The sequence below is a fragment of the Nyctibius grandis genome, chromosome 4, assembly GCF_013368605.1.
Source record: "Nyctibius grandis isolate bNycGra1 chromosome 4, bNycGra1.pri, whole genome shotgun sequence".
NCBI classification, from domain to species: Eukaryota; Metazoa; Chordata; class Aves; order Nyctibiiformes; family Nyctibiidae; genus Nyctibius; species Nyctibius grandis.
Genome location: NC_090661.1, coordinates 50,173,799 through 50,197,134, shown reverse-complemented (window position 1 = coordinate 50,197,134; position 23,336 = coordinate 50,173,799). Strand labels below are relative to the sequence as shown.

Sequence of the window (23,336 nt, the reverse complement as noted above, 5' to 3'; positions counted from 1 at the left end):
TTGCATTTGCTGTTACACAACGGGCCTCCAGCTCACCATCTCATATTCTGTCGGTGTTAGCTGCACTCTTGAATTCAATGAGGTATTCAGCAAAGCACCAAAATTAGAGCAAGGCAAGATCTGTTACATCATCTGTTCCACACACGCACGCACCCGAGCCCCCTCCCCACTTCTTCCCAAGAGCTTTGTCTCCTTTTAAATGGCTCAAGTAACTCAGACTCCTACCTCGTCCCATGAGAGGCTACCCCACAGTAAGGCAAATCTCAGTTTAACCATTTTGTGCTGTTGCATCTGAAAATAGGCAGTACATGCAACACAAGACCAGCAGCTGAAAACTAGACCAACTGTGATGCTGTCCTAAAATCAGAAAAATCTGAGATCCTTTGTGATAGGAAAGGAAATGATGCTAACCAGGTTGATTGTAATAGTGTAGGGGTCTAGGAACAGGTCCTCAAAACATCGAAGGGGAATGAATGCTTGAAGGTAAATCTACATATTAAGAGCCAATCCATTGTATTAGGAGCAAACATGTCAAGAAGAGTAAAATGCCTGTGGAAGGAAATATTTTTCAGTTTGGGAAACAATTAGTTGATTTTCAGTATCCTATGCATGCTACGGGATTTGCATGTTAGGGACAGTTCTGGCACTGGTCTTTCAACATCTGAGAAATTCAACATTCTGAGAAATTCCTGCAGTTGAAAGGCCATGACTCTGCATCTGTTGACAGTAGAGACCAAATTCCAAATTTTCTAGGAAAAAAAACCCATACCTCATTTAGGAATGTGGTTTCAGCACTTCCAGGAATCTGGAGAGCAGCAGGAGCATCTGAAGAGGGACCCAAACATGTGAAGATGTTTATTGTTGCTTGTCTTGTTTTTTGAGTTTGATAGATAGTTGTTTGGCTCAGCATAGGGGAAAATGCACTTTTACTAGTTCCAAGGGTTACTGTTGGGGAACCTAGAAGAGTCATAGGTGGAAGTTGACTGTAGTAAGATTTTGAAGAACATCTGTTGCAGAAAAAGCTCTCTATGGTTATGATTTGCTGAAGTATAAGTCTCTTTCTTTAGAAAAAACAAATAATCATATTCTCCCAAAGTGGCACAACTTATCTGGAATGAAATTAATTTGCCCTTATATAGAAGTATTCTGCAACACTATTCCAGTCAGTCTCCCTGTTAGACAAAAATTGTTTTTGGAAAGCACAAACCAAGTTGACAGTATATAAGTTATTAAATCTTAACGTGTTTCTAAATTAGCTTATGTTTTTCATATTTCTGTGACTGACTTCAAACAAAAAAAGGAAGACTGCAAATCTAAGATCTTTTTTATAAAATAATCACAATTTCTAGAATTCCAGGTATAAAACACACTTCAAAAAACTTGGCTCTTGCTACTGGTTCCCTTATGGAGCTCAGCTTTTCAGCTTGTCCTCTATGTCCAAATAAAGCACTCTGTCTGTCAAAGCATTTCAGGTGAAGTTTTAAGGGTGGCTTTTCAGATGCCTCATGTCATGTTTAACAAAAGGGCTGGGAGAGGGACTGACAGATTATAATCATATACTTGGTCATCCTTTCTCCACAGGCATCAAGCACAACATTACTGGAGGGAAAAGTGCAGGGTTTTGGTCATGTCACTCTAACACAACAACTGTCAACGTGCGCTGTAAGGAGACAGATCTCCTGACTTTCAGCTCCTCATCCTAAGGGATGACCCTACTGAGAAGCAGCTCGATACATAGGCTCACAGCTGTACAAATACGAATATATTAGTGCCTGCTTACCTGAGGGTAACAATGCAGCTATATAAAATAAATTTGCACTTCTCAACTGGTGAGTCAGGGAACACTGTTTGGGTATTCCCTCTATGCACAGAGCAAGGTTTCCATAATGAGGTGGTGTCCTACCACACCACTTGGATGGAGGAGAGAGAGATAAATCCTCTTTAACATTAATTTGCCATTTTCTTCCACAGTATCTGTCAACCTAATAAGGGTTGTTTATGTATTACATGCTGAAAAGAGAACCTCTGTGTCAGTAGTTGTTCTGTAACTGCAAGATTTGGGATGCATTGAGATCTTTGTTGGTTTAAAAGATAAACATAGACGAACTAACTTAGAAAACAGTTATTATGCTGACATTAAATTAGAATTAGTCTCTACCAGTACACCGTTCTTTAGTTCAGGAAGATTTTTTTCTACCACATCTTTTTTTTTATTTCCTCATTAGAGTCACCCATTGTTCCTAACTTTGAGTGATCTTGTGGGCAAAGAGTATACAATACAAAGAGTATACAATACAGATTCATAGCAGTGGATTTATAAGATTGTGTTCTGAACTCTGGACGATAGTTAGGCAGGACTTAACTGTTTGAAATGCAAGTCTGGTAAGTGAGTAGAACAGGATTTTTGGCCTACACTGGGCAGAAATGTTATGCAGTTTATGCAGATTGGGGCGCTCCATCCTGCATGTTTAGAAACAAAAGCTATTTCTAGTGTACATCAATACGTCAATTTCAGTTTATTTTTATACTCCTCCTTCCATGTGGAGCATTCCTGAACTGACGACTACATTTGAGTGGGTGTCACAGGTAGGCAATGCTTAATTAAATATAATAAAGCCACTTTATAAGAATCTGTGGTACTATAAAAACTCCACTGTGTTGCACAACACAGATATTCAGATCTTGTCAGCAGTGACAGAAACATGAAATCTTCCTGTTCTGAAAAGTCACAGCTTCTGCAATACTTGAACGACAGGAAAACATACAGCTGCCAGCAGTATGGGATCTAAGGCAGACAGCTGAGTAGTGCTGGAGGGTAACAGTGCCAGGCACTAGTTAAGTTGCTGTGTGTTATGAAGTAACTGTGTTGCTGTGGATGTTGGAATTTATATTTACAGAGTCTCAGTACACTGATAGAGCGTGTCTTTGGAATAGTTGTGATCTTCTGGAAGACTACCCTGTAAGTCTCTAACCGATACCTGTTTGTTTTCTGCATCCAGCTTCTCCATCAAAAGCACCCAGCTGGACTTCCCCCTCCTCCAATTCTTCTGAGAAGCAAGCCCATGCCTCAGAGAGCAGCTGGACAACCAACTCAGAGGACACCAGCAGCCCAAGCATTGCTCCCTCCTACACAGATCTGCAGTCAATTAATACTGAGGACTTGACCAGCAGTGGAACATCTGCAGCAGATTCAGCTGGTAAGAGGAAAGCCTTCAAGCTTCCATCTCAATCTTTCTGATGCTACTCAAACTCACTTCTCAGAAGTCAGCTACAGGGAGCAGATCCAAAGCAGAACAAACCCAAGGATTAGGTAGTCTAACACTTTGACTACCTGGCTATGATCTAGTGGCAATTACAGAGACTTGGTGGGACACCTCGCATGACTGGAATGTGGTCATGGATGGCTATGTCCTGTTCAGGAAAGACAGGCCACTAAGGAGAGGTGGTGGAGTTGCTCTTTATGTGAGTGAGCAGCTAGAATGTATTGAGTTCTGTCCAGGGGCGGATCAGGAGCGAGTTGAGAGTTTGTGGGTGCGAATTAAGGGGCAGGCTGGCAGGAGTGATACTGTTGTGGGTGTCTATTACAGGCCACCGGATCAGGATGAGGAGAGTGATGAGGCCTTCTACAGGCAGCTGAGAGCAGTCTCTCAATTACAGGCCCTGGTTGTCGTGGGGGATTTCAACTACCCTGATATTTGCTGGGAGGCCTACTCAGCCAGCCATCCTCAGTCCAGGAGGTTCCTCCAGTGCACTGATGATAACTTTCTGATGCAAATGGTGGATGAGCCAACTAGGAGAGGAGCGCTGCTGGATCTTATCCTCACTAACAAGGAGGGTCTGGTTGAAGAGGTGAAGGTTGAGGGCAGCCTTGGTTGTAGTGACCATGAGATGGTAGAGTTCAGGATCTCATGTGGCAGGAACAGAATAGCTAGCAGAATCGCAACCCTGAACTTCAGGAGGGCCAACTTTGGCCTTTTCAAGCAATTGCTAGGGGAAATCCCATGGGACAGGGTACTAGAAGGTAAGGGGGCTCAAGATAGTTGCTTAGCATTCAAGGACTGCTGCTTCCGAGCTCAAGATCAGAGCATCCCAGCAGGTAGGAAGTCAAGAAAGGGTACCAGGAAACCTGCATGGTTAAACAGGGAACTGATGGGCAAACTCAAGTGGAAGAAGAGAGTGTACAGATCATGGAAGGAGGGGCTGGCCACTTGGGAGGAATATAAGTCTGTTGTCAGAGGATGTAGGGAGGCAATTAGGAAAGCTAAGGCCTCCTTGGAATTAAACCTTGCAAGAGAGGTCAAGGACAACAGAAAGGGCTTCTTCAAATACATTGCAGGTAAAGCCAACACTAGAGGCAATGTAGGCCCACTGATGAATGAGGTGGGGGTCCTGGAGACAGAGGATAAAAAGAAGGCGGAGGTACTGAATGCCTTCTTTGCCTCTGTCTATGCTGCTGGAGGCTGTCCTGAGGAGCCCTGGACCCCTGCGGTCCCAGAAGAGGTCAGGATAGAGGAGGAATCTGTCTTGGTTGATGAGGGCTGGGTCAGGGACCAATTAGGCAATCTGGACATCCATAAATCCATGGGCCCTGATGGGATGCATCCGCAGGTGCTGAGGGAGCTGGCGGAAGTCATTGCTAGGCCACTCTCCATCATCTTTGCTAAGTCGTGGGCAACGGGAGAGGTGCCTGAGGACTGGAGGAAAGCGAATGTCACTCCAGTCTTCAAAAATGGCAAGAAGGAGGACCCGGGTAACTATAGACCGGTCAGCCTCACCTCCATTCCTGGAAAGGTAATGGAACAACTTGTCCTGGGTGCTGTCTCTAGGCTCATCAAGGATAGGGGGATCATTAGGGGCAGTCAACATGGCTTCACCAACGGGAAGTCATGCTTAACCAACTTGATAGCCTTTTATGAGGACATAAACTGGTGGACAGATGATGGTAAAGCTGTGGATGTGGTCTATCTATCTTGATTTCAGTAAAGCGTTTGACACTGTCTCCCACAGCATCCTTGCAGCTAAACTAAGGAAGTGTGGTCTGGATGATCCACACTTTGAGGTGAGGTGGATTGTGAACTGGCTGAAGGAAAGAAGCCAGAGAGTGGTGGTCAATGGGACAGAGTCCAGTTGGAGGCCTGTGTCTAGCGGAGTCCCTCAAGGGTCGATACTGGGACCAGTTCTATTCAATATATTCATTAATGACTTGGATGAGGGATTAGAGTGCGCTGTCAGCAAGTTCGCTGATGACACAAAACTGGGAGGAGTGGCTGACGTGCCGGAAGGCTGCGCAGCCATTCAGAGAGACCTGGACAGGCTGGAGAGTTGGGCGGGGAGAAATTTAATGAAATATAACAAGGGCAAGTGTAGAGTCCTGCATCTGGGCAAGAACAACCCCATGTATGAGTACAAGTTGGGGACAGACCTGTTGGAGAGCAGCGTAGGGGAAAGGGACCTGGGGGTCCTAGTGGACAGCAGAATGACCATGAGCCAGCAATGTGCCCTTGTGGCCAAGAAGGCCAATGGCATCCTGGGGTGGATTAGAAGGAGTGTGGTTAGCAGGTCAAGAGAGGTTCTCCTCCCCTTCTTCTCTGCCCTGGTGAGGCCGCATCTGGAATATTGTGTCCAGTTGTGGGCCCCTCAGTTCAAGAAGGACAGGGAACTGCTAGAGAGAGTCCAGCGCAGAGCCACGAAGATGATTAAGGGAGTGGAACATCTCCCTTATGAGGAGAGGCTGAGGGAGCTGGGTCTCCTTAGCTTGGAGAAGAGGAGACTGAGGGGTGACCTCATTAATGTTTCTAAATATGTAAAGGGCAAGTGTCATGAGGATGGAGCCAGGCTCTTCTCAGTGACATCCCTTGACAGGACAAGGGGCAATGGGTGCAAGCTGGAACACAGGAGGTTCCACATAAATATGAGGAAAAACTTCTTTATGGTGAGGGTAACTGAACACTGGAACAGGCTGCCCAGAGAGGTTGTGGAGTCTCCTTCTCTGGAGACATTCAAAACCCGCCTGGATGTGTTCCTGTGTGATATGGTCTAGGTAATCCTGCTCCGTCAGGGGGATTGGACTAGATGATCTTTCGAGGTCCCTTCCAATCCCTAGCATTCTGTGATTCTTTGTTCTAGTCCAATTCTCAAAAAATCACACCTGGATTTGACACACCCCTGATGTGTGCAGGCTCACAAAGTAAGAGCCAAATGTAACTATGTACCTGTTGGTGGACTTGTCTGAGCGAAATGTTGGAGCATTTCTGGGTTTTGCATGCCACATCAGCTTAAAGTGATCTAGGAGCTAGTTCTCCGTATATTGTGGGAGAAGCTGGATGCCCTTCCTGAACTTCCATGCAGAATTTTTCTTAACTCACCAGTGTATTCAGCTGAGACAGGTGCATGCCTCTCTGTTTCAGTGAGTGCCAAGACACAGATCCAGGCTGCTGAATGCGTTCTTTGCACTGTGCTTTGCACTGTTACTGTAAAGTATCGCAGAGAGAGTGTAGGAGGTGACAGAGGGTGGTTCTATCTGTAACAGATTTTGATCATTTAAGGATCCTTTATCTGACCTTGTAGGGATCTATTCAGATGGTGTCCTGAGTGTAGAAAAATGTGCTGCATGGCATGGTAGCTCGTTGCTCCTCAGTTGTACTCTAGATAATCTCTGAAGCAGGAGAAATAAAGCACAGTGGTGCCACCCGTGTCATGCAGAGTTGGGATGACGAGAACTTCTGAATGACAAAGCAGACTTTCACAGGGCATGAAAAGAGCTGGCATGTCAGGACACAAAAAGGAAAAAAACGCACAGCTCCAGGAGGAAGCACCTAAAGTTTGTTGGAAGCTGTTCACCCCAAGCTGAGGAAGGTCAGTAGCTACCCAGTTTGGTGATGAAAATTGATTCTCTGGTGTCATGATAGCTCAGACGTGAGGTATTTAATGTGTTTTCCCTCAGGTAGTGAATGTAACAATAAGTGTGAAATAAGCTCTGTTTTGGAAGAATGGGCTTCCTAAGCCTCACTGAAGTCGTATGTCCCTTCCGTAAGAAACGTATACATACATCACCTGAAAAGAGTATTATTTGATGGTTCAGTGAAACTGGGTTGGACATCAAGGCAGGTTCATATACAGCAGTGTGGTAGGTATTGGCTGGGTGCTTAAGACAAAGGATTTATGGAGAAGTAGTATTTACTTTGGATAAGTAGAGACCTTTCTTTCTTCAAATAATACAGTTACCACAAGTCTGTCTGACTGTTTTTATTTTAGAATACTCTGCTTGTCTGTACCTCAGAGTTTGGAAACCACTGATGGAAAAGTAGAATAGGCAAGCTGGCATCATGTGCTAGCTGTTTGGATGCCAGCACAGGCATCAGTTCTGTTCTGATGAGCTCATGTCTATTGGGGTGAAGTGTAAGAGTTTTCATCTGGAGTATGTGCTGGATATTGCTGTTTTGTTGATTTAGTATAGGTTGCCAAAGGGTGGCTGTTGTCACTGGGACTGTCTCCACGTGAGCAAGGGAAATGAGGGATGCCCACTTCATATATAACTTTGCATCATATAGAGAAATGAAAGGCAAAAGTGCTGCTATGTATCACTGGCTTACATATGGAATTATTTGTTAAATATGGCCAAAAGAGAAGCTGATACTTCAGTAAAAGCTTTGTATACAACCTTCTTGCTTTCTTTCCCAGTCAGTCACAAACTGAGATGTTTATTAGCAGAACAGGTACAAAAAATCATTCCAATCACCTATAAATTTTTAAAAGTAAAAAAGTAGGTAATATAGGCAAGGCTGTGTCATTAGCTAAAACACAGATACACTACCTTAGTGGTAGTGGGACTTAAAGTAAGAAATACGTTGAGTCTTCCTACCACCAGGTATGGAGTTTGCAAAAGGGCAGCATGAACAAAGTGCATCTCTCTGTTCCCGTTCATGGGATGGCTCACAGCCCACCACTCGAGGTGCCTGCTGCCATCAGGCAAGGGTTGTGGAGGTGGGGGAGCTGAGGACCTGGTGGCCATGGAACTGTTGCACAGTTCCGTCTGCTTTTCTGTTGTTCACCTTCATCCCACCCTCACAGTGCATAAGTGGACAAAAATGCATGATCACTTTCTTCTTTCCTTCCTTTCTGCGCCTCTCCAGAAATTCAGTTACTCAAACCTGACTTGAATCAAGCATTTGATTTGCATTTCTCTTCTCAAAAGACTGGCTGCCTCAGTCTGTACTGGAGTTTGAAGGCTCCATCAGGGCAATGAAATAACATTTATCTTTTCCATGAAGGAAAAGAGAGGAATCCTCATGCTCTATGTGATAGTGAAGTCACGTTGACTGTTAGCCAGTATGTTGACACCAAGGTCAAACTTGATGGAGGGGAAAAAAAATTAGATTCATTTCACTGCTAAAAACCCAAGGAAAATAAGAAATCTATTTTTTATCTACTTAGTGATGGTAAAAAATCAGGTCTGTAAGAGTAGCTTGGGTTTAATACTGTTTCAAGTGAGAAAAACCTATTGGTGGGAAAAGCAGGAAAAATTCTACTCAGTGGTCAGGCATTAAAATAACTGTTTTAGCCATGGTGAATTTTTATTGCCTGAACAGCATAGAAGAGAATCCAGGATACTCTTTTCTGTAATTTCACCACTTGTCTTGAATTTATCCTGCATGCAAAATGCTTAAGCATCAACTCCCTGTCAAAGTTCAGGGCACGGGGTTTTGTGTGGGAGCAGATGAAAGCCTGAGGTAGGTCTGACTGCAGGCACACACAGAGCCGAGTCTCAGCAGTGAGAATGCACAGCTTGGTGTCCAGGGCTGGTAGGCTCCAAGCAGGTGAAATTGGCCAGGAATCAACTTTCTCACAACTGACAGAAGATTTGAGTGTAAAACAATTCCATGGGCTTCAGCTTTATCTAGCGCAGGTGTTTATGTAAGATGTGACCTAGGAAGATATCTGAGAAAGATGGTAGAGACCTGAATGATCCCAACCTGATTTTACCCTCGCTATGGGTAAACTGACTGACGTAGTCAGGATAAGCTCAGTGACATCCTGTAAAGGCAGCAGAGTTCACAGAGGTGAAAGTTAATATTACACGAGCAGAACTGAAAAAGATTTGCTTTTCAGTCAAAGTGCAGCTAGAAGATTGTATTGGGTTTGCATGGCAAACAGGGGGGGCTACAGGGGTGGCTTCTATGAGAAGCTGCTAGAAGCTTCCCCTATGTCCAACAGGGCCAGTGCCAGCCAGCTCTGAGACAGACCCACCACTGGCCAAAGCCAAGCCCATCAGCGACGGTGGTAGCACTGCTGTGATAATGTATTTAAGAAGGGGAAAAAAAACCTGCAACTACAGCCAAAGAGAGGAGTGAGAATATGTGAGAGAAACAACCCTGCAGACACCAAGGCCAGAGAAGAAGGAGAGGGAGGAGGAGGAGGTGCTCCAGGTGCTGGAGCAGATTCCCCTGCAGCCTGTGGTGAAGACCTTGGTGAGGCAGGCTGTCCCCCTGCAGCCCATGGAGGTTAATGGTGGAGCAAATATCTGCCTGCAGCCTGTGGAGGACCCCACGCTGGAGCAGGTGGATGTCCAAAGGAGGCTGTGACCCCATGGGAAACGTATGCTGGAGCAGGCTCCTGGCAGGACCTGTGGCCCTGTGGAGAGAGGAGCCCACGCTGGAGCAGGTTTGCTGACAGGACTTGTGACCCCGTGGGGGATCCACGCTGAAGCAGTCTGTTCCTGAAGGACTGCACTCTGTGGAAGGGACCCACGCTGGAGCAGTTCATGAAGAACTGCAGCCCGTGGGAAGGACCCATGTTGGAGAAGTTCATGGAGGACAGTCTCCTGTGGGAGGGACCCCATCCTGGAGCATGGGAAGAGCATGAGAAGTCCTCCCCCTGAGGGGGAAGGAGCAGCAGAAACAACATGTGATGAACTGACCACAACCCCCATTCCCTGTCCCCCTGAGCCGCTCGGGGGGGAGGAGGTAGAGAAATGGGGAGTGAAGTTGAGCCCAGACAGAATGGAGGGGTGGGGGGAAGGTGTTTTAAGATTTAGTTTTTATTTTTTATTACCCTACTCTGATTTGAATCGTAATAATTTCCCCAAGTCGAGTCTCTTTTGCCCAGTCAGTAACTGATGAGTGATCTCTCCCTGTCGACCCACAAGCCTTTTGTTGAATTTTCTTTCCCCTGTCCAGCTGAGGAGGGACTGATAGAGTAACTTTGGTGGGCACCTGTGTCCAGCCAGGGCCAACCCACCACAAAGATGCTGCACTTTATTGCCTGTGCTAGTCTGAACTCTGGCACCAAGAAGCCTTTTGTATTATCTTCATCTTTGTCAGCACGGGGGGCTATTTTAGACTGCAGCAGCTAGCCAGTGAATTTGGGTCAAGTGATAGCAGACTGCCCGTTTAATGTGGGCATGTTTATATGTTATAACAAGCACTTTACAACAGCTGGGGTTTCACAGTGTGTGTGCTGCTGAAGTGACCTGCTGCCTCAGAGCTTCCTACCACGCATCGCCGTGTTGCTCAGCTTGGATCAATGAGCGTGGAAAGAAGTGGGAACTTTTGGCATTTGTGCTGTACTCTGCAAGATAAGTAACACAGGACATCTCTGTTACTGATACAAGTATTTATTTATCCTGAAGCAGATGCCTGTCTCAGCTTTCAAAAAAGGCCAAATATCTACATGTCAGAGGAGCAAGGGCAATGCCTTCTTGTAGCTGTGGTTGTACGTCTGGAAGCACTGGGATCTGTTCTGAGGTTGTGCACCAATACCTCACATCTTGGTTTGAATTTCTGCATTTCACCATTCATCTCTAAAATAATTTTTATTTATATGAATTAAATTTAAATATTGACTTGTATGCAAAATAAAAATAATTATATATGATCAATACGTATATAATAAAATAGATAAGATATATATTTGCATAGATCATAAGCTATATATTCTATTATAAATTTAATAGAATATATAATAAAATCTCTCTATATTATATAATAATGCTCTCTCTGTGTGTGTATATATACAAATAAAAAGCTGATTAGCCTTGTAGACATAAGTTCCCTGATAGCTATTTTAGGTGTGTTGTTGCTAGTTCTGTTGTTGTTGTGATTTGTATCTTAGGAGAGCTGCAGCTAAGCCATGTTTGATGTTGACGGTTCAATTTGCTGACCAGTTGTTCTGTTTGTCATTCTCCTGAAGCTCTGGGACTATTGGGATACTGAGGCAATCGCTGTGTTATTGTTTTCTGAGAACATCTGCATGTTTCGAGATAGAAGGTTGCATGTATGACCCCTAACTGCTCAAAATGCAGAAAGTTAATAAATAGCACAAGGAATTAATTTTGAGAATGTTGTTATTTTCAAAGTAGACTGCATGGTTTAAGGGGGTTCTGCTGCTTCTATTTTAAAACTTGAGATGACAATTCTGGCAAGCTCAGCTCCAGCTATTTCTTGAAGGTAATGGAGGGCAAGTACTAACTTTTCAAACCTTTTCTGGATGCTTTTCTGCAGTAGTTCTCTTACAAATATTTTTCTGTAACTGTAGCCAGCTAGATCCTGAGTCCTGATACGATGATTGCAAGAATGGTGTTCTGTAGATTTCAAACAAGCAACTTTGAACAGATTATATAGCTGTGCAATGTGGTTGCACTGAATGCCAGAAACAGGCTACAAGCTCTGAAGATATTCCATGTTAATTACCAGAGTAAGGGGGAAAATAGCATATGCTGCTGGTTACCACCTTCCACCCAGAACCACACTTCAGTTACACTGTGTAACTATTAACCAGCTTGTTCTGGTGTCCCAGTCCCAGACACATGAAAAAATTTGTATGTGAGAGCCTGCCAAAGCCAGCTGGAGAGACTGCAGAGAGGAACATCGAACCCTTGCTTCAAGGAGAAGGGGACTCCAGAATATGATGAGCAAATAGCACCTAAAATGTGTTCTTGTACAACTCCAACCTGTAAGGACTAAATTCAGCACCAGAGGCAGGGTTTTTTTGCTTCCTCACATCCGATACCAGCCACCAGCTAGCAATTCAGGAGTTTTATATCCTAGTTGTCGTCCCATATTTTTCTCAAGGCATTTCTAGCTTCTTTAAGAGTAATGCATTGGTAGGGCAGAACTTGGAAGCTAGATCTAGATAATTTATAGCAGTAGAAAAGTTTTGATCCCAAATCAGACCTGTGTACTGGAAATCAGCTCCTTTTCAACACTTCATGGCTGTTTAAAGGAATCCACAGTATCCCAGTGACCTCTGCAGCAGTGTTGAATCCTCATCCCCTGTTTTGCAGCGGGGGAACCTGCAGCTCAGTTGCGCAGGCTGGATCTAGGTGAAGTAGAAATAATCTTTGCTGTGTAGTGTGGCACTCTTGCTCTCTGAAGCAGCTGAAGATGGGCAGGTATAAGCAGAGGACCAGAGCTGTTATCTCAGTCCCTCCGGGAACTGCTAGAGAGACTCCAGCGCAGAGCCACGAAGATGATTAAGGGAGTGGAACATCTCCCTTATGAGGAGAGGCTGAGGGAGCTGGGTCTCTTTAGCTTAGAGAAGAGGAGACTGAGGGGTGACCTCATTAATGTTTATAAATATGTAAAGGGCAAGTGTCATGAGGATGGAGCCAGGCTCTTCTCAGTGACATCCCTTGACAGGACAAGGGGCAATGGGTGCAAGCTGGAACACAGGAGGTTCTGCATAAATATGAGGAAAAACTTCTTTACGGTGAGGGTGACCGAACACTGGAACAGGCTGCCCAGAGAGGTTGTGGAGTCTCCTCTGGAGACATTCAAAACCCGGCTGGACGCGTTCCTGTGTGATATGGTCTAGGCAATCCTGCTCCGTCAGGGGGATTGGACTAGATGATCTTTCGAGGTCCCTTCCAATCCCTAACATTCTGTGATTCTGTGATTATGGCAGGAAGGAAAGGCACAGAAAATCTGTCAGAAGGAAGGGGGAGATTTTAGAAGGGGGAAGGAACAGGTACAACAATAAACAAAAGTTTATTTCTATCTGTTCAGTAGAGAGAATTACAAAATGAGCTTGGTCTGCAGTCAGCTGATTCATAGACTTTAAGGTCAGAAGGGAGGACTAGATATCATTATCGTCATCTAATCCGGCCTCCTGCATGTCTCAGGCCAGAGAACCTCACCCAGTCATTTCTGCACCAAACCCATAACTTCAGTTTGAGATACAGCATATCCTGAGCAAATATCTTCATACTATTTTTCTGATTAACATCAACTGTAGCAAAGTTTGCCCCTGTTCAGCCATCTCCAACCCTTCAAAATTTCATTTTTAAAAAGGACTGTCCTAGTGATAATACTTAAAGCAGAACTGAGATGTCACTGAGCTCAGCTCTGCCAGCTCTTGTGTCCTCAGCTGGGGCTAAATGTAGTCTCCTAACCTCAAAAGGTTCAATATCTGCCTCATCCATGCCCCAGAAAGTAACACTGATTAGTTATCTTCTCTATTACCCCGCCTCCCAAAGAAGAGTGGTTGATCTGCTGTAGGACTGTCAGATTTGCTTTTTTTTCAGGAATGATGAGGAATTTCAGGGTGCAGGAGGAGGGGATATAACATTGCTCTCATAGTGAGAAAGGAGTTAGAAGGACGCTCACAAGGATCTGCTCCTACTAATTCCTACTAGGCTGAGTCTTATCCTGCTTAATCCTGTGAATTAATTGGGCCTCCCTTGCTCCTCCACATTCTGAGAACACCAGGTCTAAGACAGGGAAGAGGCAAAGTGTGAGAGGAGAAAGTGGTAACATGGGTCTGATTTTCATTATTGCTTAGAAATGTTTTAATGTCGGCCTCTTCTCCCAGGCAACTAGCGATAGGACAAGAGGACACAGCCTCAAGCTTCGCCAGGGGAGGTTCAGGTTGGACGTTAGGAAGAATTTCTTTTCAGAAAGGGTTATTAGACATTGTAATGGGCTGCCCAGGGAGGTGGTGGAGTCACTATCTCTGGATGTGTTTAAGAAAAGACTGGACATGGCACTTAGTGCCATGGTCTAGTTGACAGGGTGGTGTCAGGGCAATGGTTGGACTCGATGATCCCTGAGGTCTCTTCCAACCTGGTTGATTCTGTGATTCTGTAATTAAAAACATTTTTATTAAAAAAAAATATTTAAAAATACAGTAAATTTGCTGTTTAATGGAGTGTTTTCTGGCCTGCATGCCAGCATAGAATCAGTTCTGATCTCATCCATGTCATTGGCCCTGTGCTGCAAACAGCTAAAGGAGCATCTCTTAGTTCAGGTGCTGAGTTTTCTCCTGGTGGCTATTCTGAAGTGCAGGCTACAGTAACTGTGGATTTGTAGCAGGGTTATACTTTGTTATAGGAGGGCTAAGTGCTGAGCCTTCATGGGGTTCTTTCCACACCTATTCACTGATGGTTTTATATGGTCAGATCAGCTGAAAGGGAAGTGGAGAGAATTCCAGCCCCAGTCACGGGACTGACCTGCTGATCTCCCTTTATGTAGGCAATATCCCAAGAGAATAGATGTGGGTAGATGCTTTGTAGTTTATCTTATGCCAGTGAGGCAGACTAGGTGGTACGAAGCCCTCTATTTGTGTTTGTAAGGCTGTGATTCCTCAGCCATGGTGTTTACATTGGCTTCAGTTGCTCTCTTATGCAGTGCAGAAAGCCACATGCCGATGTGATAAGCCAGAGGAGTTCAGTAAGAGCTTTTGCAGCTGGGCAGGACATTTCAGTTTGAAGCTTAGTTGGAGATGGAATACTTAAGTGCAGCGACTATCTGTGATTGCTGTGTTGAAAGAGGAAAGGCTAGGTTTGTTTGGAGCAATTGTGCAGGATGCTAAATAGTTTCTGAACTTAAAGCCTCTGGGGGAGGGAAAGCATCAAGATGCATCTTCCCACATCCAGCTCTTCAGAAGTGGAAAACTTCAGTGGCAATTTTCAGCAGCGTTATCTCGCCTTTTGCATCCAGTTCCTGGCAGCGTGCTGCTGTACCACTGACAGGAGGCGAAGTGGCACTACAGCGATACAGCAGTGGTGCAGCACTATCCCAGCTTCGTGCTGCACAGTGATGTGGCTGGTCCCCTGCGGAGCTGGCTGCATCCCAGGGAACCCAGTTCTGCAGCTCTTGGACAGCGGTGGGGTTCACTGCGTGAAGAAATTACCCACCTGAGAACTCTCATTTTCCACCGTTAATTCTACATGGCAGAGAAGTAAGCAAGGTTTCAGCAGTAGTACTAATTAACAGGAGCTGTAAATCATTTCATGTGCCCTTAATTAGAGATTCCAGTTCTGTGTGGAATTTCCCGTCTGAATACGAAGGGGCTGAATAGAAGTGGCAGTGTAAAACAGCAGGTGAAAAGGCTGGCAGGAGCAGACAGCAAGTAAGAATGACAAATTTCGTGATGCCCAAATGCACGGATTTGCTTGTTTCTCCCTTACTGTGATATTATCTGAAACCTAAGAAAGGCTCAGGGGATCACTGGACTGTGCAGCACAGGAACTGGCAAAGTGCTGATGAACGCCTTTAGGGGATCAGTTATAGAGTCGCCTTCTCAAAGAACAGCGTGGGATAAAATAGAAAGCAGGTTTGTTAAAAACAAGAACAACGTAGGAATCATTTAAGCAAAACCTCTAACTTCTATGGTGGCAATATATTCTTTTTGTGTGTGCTTAGAAACTTTTTGTGATTATTTTTTATGTCCATTCTTATTGGAACTTCTGCCTCCTTTATTCTTTTATTTGGCCCCAATGTTAGGGAAAAGATGTAACACTTTCTGCTTTTTCAAGACAGAAATGAGCAGAGTTGGATGAGAGTACTGTAGGGAGATTGCTGATGTATGCCTTTACTTCAACATCTCTATTTTCTAGCTGATCTATCCTTGATCAAACCAAATAATGCTGGAACACAGACATAACATGAATCTTGCATAATAAGATTGTTCATCAGTTATCAGAAGCAATTTGGTCTTAATTGTCCTTATGTTTGACATATGAGACCAAAATCCTCTGCCTAATCTTAGAACAGATATAAACTGATATTTGCATTATGACTGTGCTCCTTACATGAGAGGAAGAGGAGACTTCATGCTACTTTCTTCATTCTGATCTTGGTTACCAAGAGTGATCCTGGATTTTGTGGATGCCAGTCCAATTTGCTTGTCGTAAACTTCCTAATGATATTGCATTAAATCTCATGAAAACTGATTTGAACTAATCACTTAGGACTGATTTTTATAAAAACTCTTTCAAGTGCTCAGCACCTATCGTGAAGGAGTCCAGATCTGGATTTGGCACCTAAAAGTGATTCCAAAATAGCCAGGTCCCAGCTATTCCTGTTATGGTGCAGCAAAATTTTCAAATAGCTGCAGCTCTGTGTGCCCCTCTCCAAATCTAACCATTTAGTTTAGTGCCCGGGAGAGTAGAGATCCTTTCAACATACGTCCTGAAGCTCTGTGTCCTCATGCACATTACAGGCTTTCTAGAAATATGCCATTTAAGTGCAGACTTTAGTCACCAATTTATTGAAGCTGGTGTATTTTCATGTGTAGACATTTCAGAGAGCTTTAAATACGATTCACTTAAGATCATAGGAATGGAAGCTATTTCCCAGGACACTGGTGTAAATGTATTCATGACCATTTCCTATCAACGTGTTCCTGTGCCAATATTATCTTTCAAATAGTTTTTTGCCCTCTCTGGTGTAAGCCCTTTAATATATTTATACAGTGTAATTATATCCCTCTCTGTTTTCATTTGCTAAACTGAATGAGACAAGGTCTTTCTTATTCTGGTGCTCCATTCTTCTCATCCTAGCAAGCCCTTCTCAGCTCATGTTCCTATTTGAATTAATCTTTCTTGGATGCGGCAACCAAAACTGTGCACAGACTGAGGTCTCACCATAGCTTGATATCAAGACATTAGTGTTTCCCAGTCTTCTGGTATTCCCTCCTTGATACATCCCAGGATCTTACTTCCTTTTGTACTAGTGCATTAGGCAAGTACCCTTTCACTGTATTCAGATTGACTGTCTATATCCTAGATCACTTTCTGTCATACATAATTGATGAGTTCCTTCATTATAACAAATGTATCTGTCCTTAAATGCCTGATTGTGAACTTTATATTGTTCTTTACATTTCACCTCATTTCTGTTACCTCAGTCCTCAAGAGGAACCACTCCTTTCAGTATGATGTTCAGAGCTTCCTTTATATACCCAGTTCCTCCTAATTGTGTGCATTCAGCAAATACCATTAGCATGTTCATTTCTGTGCCATGATTATTATTTTAAAATATGGATAAACATAGTCTTAATCACGTCTTAATAACAAAATTCTACTTGTAGCTGCTCTAACCTAATATTTCTCTTAAAACTCCATGGCTATCTTACTTTTAGCTTGGTTTTTATTTCTGTCTTAATACTAGTATCAGTCTCCATTTTAACTCCTTCCCAGGTGGCACCACATTAAACACTTTTTCTAATACAGACAGATTTATTTTTTTTTTTGAAAATCAGTTGTCAAGGAAATCTGTTAGGTTTGGCTGGGACAAACTACCTCTTTTAGAGCTAGCTTCCACCCCCTTTTTTATCTTCTGCTTTTCACTTTTTCTTTCCAAAGTCTTGCATACTATTGCGGCCAGACTTTCAGCTTGTATTTTCCGAAGTCAGTTTTAGCCCTTATAAATATAGTTACTCTATTTGCTATTCTCCAGTTGTATGGTACCATCCCCATCTGAAACAATGCTTTTAAAATCCTTGTGGTGAAAGCTGTACTTACCTGTCAGCTCTTTCAGAGTTTAGGAATGGAGCTTATCAGACCTGATCTGAGCGCAGTAACCTCTCGAAAATGTTTTCTTACCTCATTAATGTTAATTTCCATTTCCACCCCCTCCTTTTGGTTATCTAGCCTGCCTCTTGTGCCCTTACCACTATGCTCTGCATTATCATTCTTGTTAAAGAGCAGTGGCAAAGTATTCATTAGCTTTGGCACAATGTCTAGATACATTAATGTTTAATTATCACCACAGCCCCACTTCCTTGCTCTTTATATTTGCATATATGTCGTTTGCTTTAGCTCCAGTATGTAACATTACCACCAAAGATATTTCTGGGAAACGTAGGGCCCATTGAAACGCAGCTTTCCAGGTTGACTAGTCCTGTGTTGGCTTTATTGAGCTTTTATCTTCAATAAGAGTTCTTGTTGTAGGGGAGAATTAAATGGCAAGACTGACAAAATAAGTAATCTCTGTAAGAAATAAAAATACCCCTCACTTTGGTGGCTTAAACATTAGACCAGGGATGAAGCTAAACCTGCTTTGAAAATCAAAAGATTAGGGCAGGATCCCTTTCTGTCAGGTTTACATGCTGATTAGTGCGTGCGTAACTAAACTAACATTTGCGAGTGAAGGAAAGAAACGCATCTTCAGCACTTAATTAGTGTAGTGGCACAACTGTATTACCGCATACTGTGCACTCTGGTCAGGTGAGGAACACGGGGAGAGGAGCTGGAGATGGGCAGTCTGGGCAGAGGTGGCCGAGAGGGGCTGCACACAGATGAGAGGCCTGACATGCCAGGGAGATGTGGATGTGGTCAGGAGACTCTCTTCACTCTTCCTCTGCTTCTCTTCCCCTCCTCACTGCCTTCTGCTTTGCCATGCCTGAGGATACAGGACCTGTCTCCACAGCATCCCATGCTTGGCCCCTCATAGTGGAGGGTGGGAGCATGCAGAGAGCTGGGGCCAGGGTCTGTTTCCACTGCAGAAAGTGGAGAAACAAGGCCAAGAAAGACAAAAAGAGCAGGAGCTGGTGGCATTCTGGTCTGCCTCCTGTTAAGGTTGTGGGAACTGCTGCTTGCAGGAGAACCTCCCACACCCTTGGCAGGACTGGAGCAAGGACCAGGGGGCTGGAGCAGGTAGGAATCAGCTGTTGGAGGCAGAGCAAACAATCTCTGTCTCTGGCACAGGGCAGCCAGCAATCTGCCACACCTGGCAGTCTGGTACCGCTAGCTGCTGTTTGCATTTTGCTTTTAGCTGTCTTTGCATATGCAGACACGAACATGCACACTGGCACTTGGAAGAGGCATAAACTTGCTGAGCATGGACTGTGAGATTGTGACCTCTGTGGGTGCAGCTGCCTGCAGGGATCTCCTCGCTGGTTGAAATCTCGGTGTGGATAGCATTTGAGACGGTAGGTGCCTGTAATAGGCACCTTTTGGCTCCAGCCCCAGAGTTTGTTGATCGTTTTCACAAACACGGTAATTACAAAGTGCACTCTTTCCTGAAACATCCTAAGGTGGATTTGGAAGCAATGGAATAATTTAATGTATGAGCAGCATAAACACAGATAAGTTAACACTTGGGTGTCTTCAATGCTTCATACTAAAAGTGAGAAGTAAAATGTAGGACAAGAGGAGATCAGTGGTTACTAACAAAGGGTAACTCATAAGGTAAAACAGGCATGTTGAAGTAGATGTTTCAGCAAGTAGCGGTTTTGATTATTATCTGAAATGTAGATAATGTGTAAGCTTAGACTTGCCACTTTCCCAGGTTTCAGGTTATGTTAAAATGGACCTTTAGAAGTCTAGGTTTTCTGGTGACATGAAAAGGATGGCTCTCCACAGCAACACTGACAGGGCCAAAGGGAGCAGGGTAGCTCTGAGTCTGGATTCAGACTGATCTGATAGATCTGTGAGTCTTTGGAAAAGATGGGGTCTATGCCGTACTGTCATTAACTGCAGACGTCTGACAGTAGTTAAAATAATCTACAACTATCTGTACAACTCTCTCTCTACACAAAGAATAGGTTCCTAGCACAGGCAGATGCCAAACTTTAGGCCATTTTCCATAGGCTTTTTTTAAGTATGTCCCCAATTTGGAATGAATCCTCTTTTTCCAAAAAATTTTTTATGCGGTTGCATAATGGTGAGTGTGGTGCTGAGATATACACGTTCTTACAAGAAATGTGTGGTAAGAAGAGTGTCAGTTTTAAATGAAGTGAAATAAATTCATGTGGTAAGAAGAGTGTCAGTTTTGAATGAAGTGAAATAAATTCATGTTCTTGCACAAGCACCAAGAATGTTCTTGATTCTGTTCATCAAAATGTATAGCCTGGTCCTCCTCCTGAGACGCCCAATGGAATTGTTCATTCGGTGCAAAAAGCAGAAGGATTTCTACATGTTTGTGCCTTGTATGTTCTGCCTCCACCTAATCTTGCATTTGTATGCTGTGTGGTAGGCATGAGCCTTCGGGAGGGATGGGGATGGAAAGGGAGCCCACGCCAGCGCGCAGGGTACGGAGAGGCACATGGTCCATGCGGCAGAGCAGACAAGTGGAGGGTGTCAGCATATTCGATGCGCCAGCCAGCACGCCAGCTTCGCTGCTCCGCTGCGCTCCAGGGCAGCAGAGAGCCGTCTCCAGCACGGTGAGCTGGCTCTGAAAGTGGGACACGAGGTTGGCCCAGGGTGCTTCGCTGTGCCTCCTCTGCAGCAGCCCCTTCGCCAGCCAGCCAGAATTGGGATCTGGGTGGGAGAGCTTACACAAAAGAAGTAGGGGGGCTTTACTGGAGGCTTTGCTTTCATGAACCCATCACTCCTCCTCCCCCAGATTGATTTGTTTGTTCAGGCTTGGTTGCCTCCAGAAACATATTATTAGCATGAACTATGGTGTATCCTGGGAGACCTGCAGGATTGCCTGCAAACCTTTTGAGTCCTCCGTCTCCAAGGAAGGAGAGACACAGAGGCATTTCACTCTGTTGATGCAGTTGCATGTACGTTGTTCTCCTTTGAATGCTAGTGCGTCTCTTCAGCAAATGCTGTAACTGGACTCCACAGTCTTCACCTTGCTTCTTTGTCTCAGTCAGTAGAATATACTTTTCTTGGTAACGCCACCGAGCTGCACTGCTTTAAAGGCTGTATTTGAAACCAGACAGTCTACTATGCTTAGCTGAGAAGGTTTCAGCAAGGCTGCGCACATACATTTCTGTATGCACAGGTCAGTCGTTGCTGATGGTAGGCTTCAAGCTTTCTGGGTATGTCTGGCCTTAAGGTAAATACAGATTGTGTCATTCATGAGCAGCTTTTTGCTAGATTTAGCATGGCTACAAAAGCAGTGAAGACACAGTGACACAGAGTAGCAACATGGGTGTGTACTCAGGGCTCTGCTAAGATCCTACATCTCTGCTAAAATCTGTGCCACTGCAAAGTCTTTACATACAAACAAGGGTTACGAGAGCCTCCCCATGATGTGGTCAAACCCTGTAGGTATGCGTTTCATCTCTGCTCAGCTTGAAATTACAGGACTCGATGATTTTCCTCAGAAATCTGCTTCAGCTCCTTTAGCTGTTTTGTGTCCCGGGCTTGCAGGGACCAGCCTATTTGTCACAGCATAGTTAAAACATCGTGAGAAGCACTCGATTTCCTGATTAGTCATGTATGTGTCCAGAGATGGGCAGTGTGAGATGACCTGATCTCCCGTAAAGGTCAAGGCAGGTTAGCTAAGAGAGGTCAATGTGCCCTTAGTTAAGGCACCAACACCAGATGGCATCTCAGTAATGGAGCAGAGTCAGAGGCAAGGCACGTGGGTGTTCCCATGGGAGTGATGCTGGTGGTAATGGGGAGCTATTGGGAGGGCAAGGGGGTTAAGGAAATACAGAGAAGGTGTCTTGAGTGTGATCTGCTTTCACCAGGCAGTTCAGTTAGCAAAAGACTTCAATGCTGAAGAGCCGTGCAGTTTCTTCCATGTGCTCACGTTAAGGCTGTGTGCATTTTGCAGTGAAGGACGCCAGGCACAGCTGGTTTCTAGAGGCTGCATTGTGGAGCTGTGGGCACGCTCACGGCCATGCCTCCTGCCCTGCAAGGCTGACCTGTACCTGTAGCTGTGCAGCGCTGGCTGCTGCCTGCAGCTTGAGGCTTCAGCTCTGCCCCCTCCCCCGTCCCCGTGCCGAGCTGCCCCCGGCCTGGCAGGCAGCCGGGGCGAAAGGGTTAGCTGTGCTCTGCCGAGATTGACAGTCCAGCTGCGTCCACAGAACAAAACCATTTTGTCTCGCGCGTCTGAACAACCCAAAGGCTGAACTAATGGGGCAAACAGGTGTGAAGGGAGAGATGGGAAGGGGAGAGGGGTTTTGCCTGAGCCAGTAGCTCCTTGTCTGCTGGATAAAAGGAAAAGCAGGTCAGTAGGAGTCAACACATTCCTCATCAAATGGCAGGGAGAGGAGTTGCTTTTCAGCGAGCAAAGGCACTTGAGATTAACCCATTAATTTCTGGGGCTCACTTCCAAGGAGATCTCAAGTCAAACATCATGGAACCAGGTCCCAGCAGGCTTCTCCTTCCAGACCTGGAAACCCAGCTCAGGTGCACCTTGATTTCTTTTTCCAGGGAAGAAGTGAGGAGGAAGGAAATATGAGGATGGATGGCTAGGCTATACTTTTTCTGTGTTTGAATTCTTTCTTACTATGTTAAGTAGTGAACAGCTTTAATCCACATGCTCCAGCCCATCCCCTGCTTTCTGGAAAAGTTTTAAAGTGGCTCATGAGCCTCCTGGCTGCCAGTACTTTCTGAAGAGAAAAGGGAGCCAACAAAGGCTTCCTAGTGAAGGGCAGCTCTGTTTCAGGTACAACAATTGTAAATGATACTGCCTTCTTACATGTTCTTGCAGTTTTAAGGAGAAAAAGCTATTTTTCATTTGCTGATCTTTGTACACTTCTAGAAAGACTTTGTATTCTTTCTCAGAGGTGACTTATTTCACAATACAAAGTTTATACTTCAGTTAGTGAAGTCCATGCAGTGCTCTGGGATCATTTTGGTTGGAAACTGCCGTATTGTATATAGATAAGATCATTAGTGAGGTCATTCTTTTCCTCCAGAATCGCCAGCCTTACACATTTACTAGATTTTAATAAAGCACTCTTAATACATTTTCTGAACAGCCCAACAGCCTGTCGATTGTACAAACTGCACTGACACACCATCTTAACAAAGCCGGGTAAAACTTCTACTTGTATGAGCTTCATCCAAATTTCTAGTGTTGTTCAGGATTTCTTTTGCTATGTTACATGACTTTTATACACCTATGATGCAGAGAGATTCTGGGCAGAGATTAAACTTTACCTTCAATGATGAAATCTCTTACATCCATCCCCTAGCTCCAAGATGCTCTTTTACCCACAAGGTCCCTTTTCCCTTCCTCCATCTCAGGATTTCCTCTCTTCCTGTCCATTTTTCCTCTTTTAGGTGCTGCGTTACTTCTATTCCTTTCCAATTTAAAATAACTTAAATGCTTAAGAAGTGTGATGCAGACGGCTTCAACTTGTTCCTAGTGGATGAGCCTCCTGCATCTGGCTTTTTGACAGTGAAAGTAAAATGGGTAAAGGGACTGTCA

General features: G+C 44.5%; 1 protein-coding gene across 2 annotated transcripts in view; it reads left to right on the top strand.

The window, feature by feature from the left end:
- STON2 (stonin 2) overlaps nucleotides 1–23,336 on the top strand; it is an 85,260-nt gene that overhangs the window by 22,113 nt on the left and 39,811 nt on the right. For both annotated transcript variants that reach the window (XM_068397925.1, XM_068397926.1), the window contains exon 4: nucleotides 3,000–3,197. In XM_068397925.1, coding sequence (XP_068254026.1) covers nucleotides 3,000–3,197 — 198 coding nt within the window. The remainder of the gene's footprint in view (nucleotides 1–2,999; nucleotides 3,198–23,336) is intronic.